Here is an 8,581-nt window from a genome sequence, read left to right as displayed (position 1 = left end):
GAATCTCAATCGCAGTTCAACGCGGGAATGCTGCCTGCGTGATGGGCACCATGCCAAGAGGCCCACCTCTCTCTTTTAATTAAAGTTTTAGTTTTAGTTATTTTAATTTAATAGTAGTTTTAGTCCTATTTAATATTTTCTTAATAAATCAAATCAACTTACTCTAATCCTAAAAATCTATATTTACAAATATCACCCAAGTCGTTGGTATTGGGCAGGGTACCCAGGCTGGCTGCGTTTCCTTGTTGTATGGCAATTCCAATAGTTGACCGAGGAAAGAGCCAGCCCTATGGTCGCCAGTGGAATGTTTGCATCCGAATTCAAATACCGCCCAGTTACCTCAGTAAATGTGGAACGGTATTTTTCCACCTTTGGAAATATACTCAGCAGCACAAAATTTGGCTCGCTCTCTATACAAAATTACCTGTTACTGCATACATTTGAGGGCCAGATTTTTGCCGCTCAGTACTATATTTTGTGTAATTGAGTATTTTGAGTGATTTGATACGTATCCCATCGTTAGAAATAAAAATATTTTTTTCACTTCCATTACTCGTAAAGTTCGTTTTTATGACTTTTCTAGTGCATAAAATAAAATCTTCGTCTAAGACCAAGGTAATCAGGTGTAAACAGCAACAAACAAAAAAGTTTCTACATATTTCTTAAATATTTTTTAATTTATATAAAACTAAAAATCAATCAAATAAATCATAATTTTAACAAAAACAATTTTATAATAATTATGCAATAAAAAGTACATAGAAAGTAAATAATTGTTTCCACTGTTGCTATTTCATTTCCTCGCAATCTAAGTGAAAAGCAGAGTGTAAAACTCGAGCATTAAACCCATTTTCCCCTCGACGTGTCTATCCACTATACTGGCTATATGAACGTCTTGGATAAAATGGCTCGTTTTATGCTCTTGTTGTACAATCTACTATTTTAATGTCTACTACAATACCTAACCTAATTATGTTTAGTGGCTTACAAGTATAATATGTAATATAGGTAGATATTTTTGACATCTTGGTAATGTATCTTTGAATAGAAATTTAATAAAAATCATTTGGAAAACCAACACATTTTTAAACTACAGAATTTTGTTCCTTGAAACCCAGCGCTACGGTATGTGAGGTACTTTACTCCCTAGAACTGTTAAAGAAGATTATTAATTAATATTTTAATTTGACTCTGTCGTGGTACACAAAGTATGAAAACAGCTCAGACAGCATTAGTTGAGTTAACAAAGCAAACCAAATGTACCAGTTGTAAGGGCAAGCGAATTCAATAGGCCAAATTGCGGGTCGGGCGCTCTGCAAATGGTTGTGACGAGTTGTGGGACAAGGCATTAGACACAGCGTTTCAGAGGTTATGAACACAACGAGCTCTAGGTCGCTAGCTAATTCTTCTAAGTCGCTACATTCTTGACAGATTGGTTTTTGGAGTCTTTTTGTATTTTTTATTTCAACTCCAAATTTGTTACTTTTACGGTCATCCCGTGATATCCAACGAAAATACAATCTGAAACATATTGCACAGAAAAAACCAGAACAAGAGACCAGCACTGGGAATTGAACCCATTGCATTGTTGACGGCTCTTGATGAGAGCTAAAACATAGATGTCGCTAGTGTCGCTGCTTAAATGACTAAATAGAAAAAAGCCGGCTGAAATGTATGGTGCATGGGAGAAACATGTGTCTAGGCTCCTGTCCAGTGGTGGTGTAGGGGTATGGCACGTAGCACGGAATACTGAGGACCTGGGTTCGATTCACAGCGCTGGTCTCTTTTTCTGGTTTTTTTCTGTGCATCCATGTTTCAGTTTGTATTTTCGTTGGATTGGTCGTGGTCAGCGATTGACAATTAATTTAGTAGTGAACCTATCCCATCCCTGCCACATCGCAGAGCAGGAGTCTCGAGTTCGTAGTTGACAACAGAGAGTGCAGTTGCTCACTCTTAATTAGGTATCTACTAATCTACTTCACTGTCGCTAATTTAAAACATTTCTAAGGGTATGGTTTAATATTGTATTGTAAATAGTAAAAGATTAAGCGTTTTCTGAGCTTGACTTTACGTAGAAGAGCACGCTACGCTGTCCTAATCGGCAATCTGGTGATGAGTGTTCTTGGTTACATTGCATAGTGTCGCTACCGTCAATTAGAACTGTAGTTTATATTTAAGGAAACTAAAGCGTTAGTAGTGTGCGCTACTGAGCGAACGAAGCCAATGCGCCGCGGCAGCGGCCGGCGAAGCACCAGAGGGGCTACTACGAAACTCGCAAATCGAAGTTCGTATCGCACCGTCCCTTTCCCTCGCGTATTAAATGACATAAGCGTCAGCGGGACGGCAACATACGAAGTTCGAGTTTTGCACTGCGTGGTATAGGACCAGGACCTAACCAGTGCTGGTTATGTAAGATAGTTACGAGTATGTGCGGCGAACAGGGGTTAGCTTCTAAACTACACACGTTTTTAACTGTCTCTAACTCCTGACTCAAAAAAAGGAGTGGTTTGTCTGTCTGTGCTCTCAAATGAATGGACCTATTTCGATGCGGTTTTTGCGGTGTTCATAGCTAGCTATGTTTTATTAAGCTTGGTGCACCCGTTTCTGAGATATTAACATGTAAAATGACAATGACGGGAGTTTTCAAATTTTCCAAGTTGGTTGGGTTATTTTCTATTCAATTTTTCTAATGCAGACGTGCAGACGGTTTTTGATTTTTTAATTTTTAACCTATTTTTTCCGCTATCTCTCCCACCTTGCCCCCACCCAGGGCACACAGGAAGACTGTAAGCTGTGCGGCCGGTGCGGAAATTACGCGGGGCGCGGGGGGGGTGTTTATACCAACATTTGGTAAGACCTTTTGTATATTTGGAGTACATTCTGAAATTTGGGAGAAGATTTAGTTCTTATTTCTGCAGTTTCGAGGAAAAGTCAGAGTAAAGTTTGGTATCTTATGGGAAGGCTTTTTGGGGCAGGGAATTGTGCTCGATTGCGAGAATGGAACGTCCAATGGTACTCAAAACAAAAACGAAGCGTGTAACATTACTGACGAGTCCTGTAGAATATAATATTCTTGTTACGTTGACGACATTGTTGTTGGGTTTGGATATTCGTATTTTGTGTAAGCTTTTATTTTTATTTTCCGTCTTGGTGTTGGTTAAATCTTGGATATCAAATTAAACCTACTTTCGGTCAAAGTCAAACTCAAAATATCTTTATTTAATTTAGGTTAATATAACAAGCACTTGTTAATGTCAAAAAAAATTACCACCATCCGGTATGGAAAAACCTCTATTGTTTAGAATCCGACAAGAAACTTAACGAGATATAATATAGTTAAATGTTAATTAAACAATGATCTTTACATCACAAGTATTTTAGTTGTCGGATTTACTTGAAATTTAGCATACCTAGTGTACAGACAGCGAAAAAGCTTGCATTAAAAATTACATTTTAACAAAAACTTAAACTGATTATAAAATAATAATAAATAAATAAACTCATAAACTAAACTATTCATCATCATCATCATCCGGAAAACGTCCATTGCTGATCAAAGGCTTCCCTTAGAACTCTAAAATGAACGACAACTCGCCACTTGTATCCGCCGGTTGCACGCAACTCTCACGATGTCGCCAGTCCGTCTATTGAGAGGCCAGCCAACGCTTCGTCTTCCGGTTCGTGGTCACCACTCGAGGACTTCTCTCCTCAACAAATAAAAATACACATCCACACACACACACACACACACAGAGGCCGGAGGAAAAGGGAGGTTTTAGTTGGTATTACCGTCATTGAGTCCGACATAGCCAATGTATTTCCTCCCCTATAAAAAAAAACACTTACACACACACACACACACACACACACAAACTTTATATTACATAACGACTTCAGCGTTGACTGAATCACCAGCAACTAGACATAAATACAAACAACAGTCGCTTCCACAATATTACAGCAAAAAAGCCTTTTAACTGTTATTAAAGTTGTACAAAGACTTTAAAAACAAGCCATTGTCTCTTGCGGATTACTTTCATACTTATTTAAAGTTCTAGAGGAAATTAATTTCAAGACTTCGCTCTCGTTTCCAAGAGAATCGCTTAAAGTTGCGTAGTAGTTCTTTTGGTATTTGTTTTTTGCTGGAGTTAAGGTAAAGGTTCGAGTGATTGATCCGCTAATACCTAAAGACCGGATTATGCAACTAGCTTTTACCCGGGGCTTCGCCCGCGTGGAATTCGGTTATCGCGCGCTGTTCCCTCGGCGATTGTGATTTTTTTCGTGATAAAAAGTAGCTTATGTCACTCTCTGGCTCATAAACTTTCTCAATGCAAAAAATCACGTCGATCCGTCGCTCCGTTTTGACGTGAAAGACGGACGAACATACAAACACACAAACACACACACTTTCGCATTTATAATATTAGTATGGATAAGTAGTATGGATTGCATATTTGGATATGGATTTGCATATTCAGCTGGTTATCATCGGTTATTGCATATTTTAGCTAAAATCTTGTGATGATGCATATTTCGACTAGGTATGTATATTATTACTATTTCTGGGTAGGATAGTTAATGATTCATATGCAGAAGCAATAAATGCTGAAGTAGCAATCAAACTCAAGTGCCTGCCTAGGTAACTCAGTGGACGTGGAACGGTATTTTCCCACTTTTAGAATTATTTTGATAAAAATATAAATATTTATTTGTCAGGGTCGATATTTAGTTTTTAAAATGAATAAAAAGTTGAAAATTTTCTTAATTTAATGTTGCATATTTCAACAGTTTACATGCAAATTCGCATGCATATTTGAATATTTTCATGTTGCATATAATCCGGTTTCTACTAATACCCAATAGACGACAATTATGTCACTTGTATTGCTAATGAAATGTCAAAAATACTGCAATAACAGGTAACCAACAATGGCTAATACCGCATATCTAACTGCAGCCAAAATTTTACAGGAGAGATTTAAGAGCGTTTATACCTGCTGCGAGCTGGCAACGTTGCATTTTTGTTGTGTTTTTCTCGATTATTCCATAAAAGTTTAATGAAAATTTAAAATGTTGTCTGATAGAACTCTTCTTAATATATAAGTTAAATTTTCTATATAAGGTAAACGCCCGAGTGCTCGACACGCTAATTCCCAATAGACGACACCCTGCTGTCATCTCTATTGTCAGTGACATAAGATTTTATTTTAAGATGCCAACTATTGGGACAGCGCCGAGCACTCGTACGCTTACCTTAACTTTCCGTTTCTTAAATTTAAATTTCCTTTATATCTTGTGACAATTACCAGAAATTTCCGAGAACTTTTCCAATATTTTGAAAACTTTCCGCAACTTGCACATCTGTAGCTGGAAGACATCCGCTGCTGTCATTCCACTTATAGGGAGGCCTGCCAACGCTTTATCTTATACTTAGTGACATCCACGAAGACGCGTGATTTTGTCAAAATTAGACATTAATGTATTAACTAGGGCACGCATCATCGTGAATGACTCTACCTAAACGGATCGTGGCCGCCACTCGAGGACTTTTCTCCCCCAACGGTAATAAAGTTATATTATATTGCATTACATTACAAAGCATTGTTTTGCGTATCTCTACAAATACTAGTATCTGCTAGGGCATTTAACAGATCATTGTCTGAGTGCTACGTGAATTACCCCAATACATATTCAACTGTGTGCTAGATACATAAACAGATGTAAATGCGCGGTTTACCCTAGAATTTAGAGTATTATAACTCAAGGTTAAAAACGTAGCATTAATTAACAGGACAACTTACTGTTTAAAAACGTGTAGAAAAACCTCCATAATGTGACTGTTTTTCCGTATGTAACAAGCTTTTTGAGATTTTGAGTGTCAAACTTCCAAGGTAAGTGTATCCACTAAGGTCATCTCATCACGGCCTATATACACATATCACTGTAGAGCACAGGCCTCATCTCAGAATGTGAGGACTTGGGCGATAAATCCCGCGCGGGCCTAGTGCAGTTTAAATTTCTTCGCAGGTGTGTGGTATCTTGACGATGTGTTTGTTCACTGTTAAATTCATGGTAAATTGCAAAATCACATACATAACGTAACATACATGTTGTGAATTATAAACTTTTAAAAAGATACACACTGATGAATGAAAATTAATGTTTTGTCCTTGTCTGTCAAAGGCAAATTAGAAAGTTAGATAATTTTGTACACAAATTTGAAGCTTAACAAGAGTAGATAAATAAAAGGATACATTTAAATGGTAATGTACATATTTGCTGACACGTGTTAAATGAACTTATCATCCATAGATACTGCAAAAGTATATTTAAACTCAATGTGGGTTATCTTACGAATAACACCACTACTAGTCACTGACCAAGGTAGTCGATTACATTACCTTCACAATGCTCTACATACAATTGGTTTATATTTTTTTACTCCAATTCTATTTTCATAGTGTTTTAACTACAGATTCAGACTCTCGCATCTTTGGTGGAGTGAAACTACAAACACAAATTAGCAATTACTTAGTCGCCCTCAAAATAAAATTAAATCTGAATGGTGAAGAAGTCAAGAAGACTTGCACTGGATCAATTTTGAATAACCATTGGATAATAAGTGCCGCTCATTGTTTTAGATCCAAAATAAACGAAAACGTCACAGTTGAACGCTTTGAAGAAGACAAATTTGAAACAATAACCCATGTTTCGCCGTCAGAAATCCGATTCCATCCGAAGTATAGAAAAGACGAAAGTATTAACGCAGCTCAACATGACATAGCTTTGTTAAAAACCGATGAATTACGCAATGTTCAGTCGATTAAATTAAGTGATGGAATTCCTAAAATTGGACAAATAGCAACTATTGCGGGGTATGGAGAGACTGAATCAACACCTAAGCCTAAACAAGGCAAAGTGATTATACAAAGGAAAAGGAAGATGATTTGCTCTATTGGGAAGACATGGGGAGGGCATGGTGATTCAGGAGGACCTCTTATATCGGGGAATCATCTTGTTGGTATTATATCTAGAAGAAAGTGTAATGGTGTTCAGTGTGTTACGTATTACGCAGATATACATTCAAATGTGAAATGGATTGAAAGTGTTTTAAACAATTAAAACTTTAATTACAAAATGTGTTCGAAAGAAACAGATCGTGCGAAGAACAATTTTATACCTACACAATGCAGTTCCGTGTTGAGACCCTAGACCCGTGGGGTCCTAGCGCTTTGAAACTTTATAAAGAAATATCAAAGAGGTTATTAGACGTCACAGAGAATCGAAGAGCTGGCAGCTTCTTCGGACAAAAATTAGCTTACCAATTCAAAGAGGGAATGCTGCCAGCATCTTCAGAACCTTGTCGCGCTTTCGCGCTTAACTAATTTGTTTCAGTTTTAGTTAAGTAGAGTTTTTGTTTTATGTAGGTAATGTTAAGTTTAGGATAGTTTTATTTTGATTTCATTGTCTCTTTAATAGTTTATGTTGTATAATAAACTGCTAACTCTGATGGATATACTTATATCATAATGCATAGCACGCCTTAATGTGTTCTCAGTATGAATATAAAAAGTACTTGAGTGGATAATTAAGCATTTTTCTACTACATTTATAAAACTCTTTTTGAAATGTTCATTTGGCCCTCAGCTGACGTAGCACAAGGGCAACAACGCTAAATCACGCAAGCCCGAACACGACAGGGCGTCCGCATCCCAGAAACGATCTGTTTATTATATTTGAAAGATGCCCTTCAGCGATAATCAAGATTTGTGGGCTTATCGGTATGATAAATGCGACTTTTTTCGAACTTCCAGGTCTTTTGCCATTTGGGTAAATTTATTTTTATTTCGCGAAAGCATAGGCTAAAGTTAATTCACACTGGTCGATGTTACCGCCAACCAAATGATAATAGCTAGTTCTGACGTCACTTGTTTGCCAACTTAAATAAATAAATATCATGGGACACTTCACACCTATTGACCTAGCCTCAAACTAAGCAAAGCTTGTACTATGGATACTAGGCAACGGATAAACATACTTACATAGATAAATACATACATAAATACATATTGAACATCCAAGACCCGAGAACAAACATTCGTATTTTTCATACAAATATCTGCCCCGACACGGGAATCGAACCCGGGACCTCAAGCTTCGTAGTCAGGTTCTCTAACCACTAGGCCATCTGGTCGTCAAAGGCGAACTTATCCCTTTAAGGGATCGCTACCAGTCAACCTTTGAGTGGATGAGAGGAGCATTCAGTCAGGGAGTTATATTTTCTGTTTTAACATACATTTTTTTATTTGTATCCATAATAGGCATATTTACATCTCATAGTCATTTAGAGCGAATGTCGAATCTGTTACACAGTATTAAGTAAATATCTGTGTCGAAGGGTGTACACAAAATCTAAGTATATTAATCGCATTGCACTACTTTTTATTTACAAGTATTTGTCAATACTTACTGCTTACTTGCTTGCTACAATGAAAACCTAAATATACTACAAAGGATGTACCATGAGCCAAATTATGTGGTCTACCACCCTAAGCTTGGTGATCGTTTGCGTGTCATAAAA

The 8,581-nt window shown here is 37.1% G+C and overlaps 1 protein-coding gene across 1 annotated transcript; it reads left to right on the top strand.

Annotated features, from left to right (window-relative positions):
* The first annotated feature begins 6,408 nt into the window (after window positions 1–6,408).
* On the top strand, window positions 6,409–7,406 carry LOC141432933 (trypsin 3A1-like). Its single transcript, XM_074094767.1, has one exon. The coding sequence runs from the start codon at window positions 6,409–6,411 to the stop codon at window positions 7,120–7,122; it is 714 nt and encodes a 237-aa protein (XP_073950868.1). The 3' UTR covers window positions 7,123–7,406.
* The last annotated feature ends 1,175 nt before the right edge of the window (window positions 7,407–8,581 follow it).

Source organism: Choristoneura fumiferana, chromosome 11, assembly GCF_025370935.1.
Source record: "Choristoneura fumiferana chromosome 11, NRCan_CFum_1, whole genome shotgun sequence".
Lineage (NCBI taxonomy): Eukaryota > Metazoa > Arthropoda > Insecta > Lepidoptera > Tortricidae > Choristoneura > Choristoneura fumiferana.
This window is presented reverse-complemented; position numbering and strand designations above follow the sequence as displayed.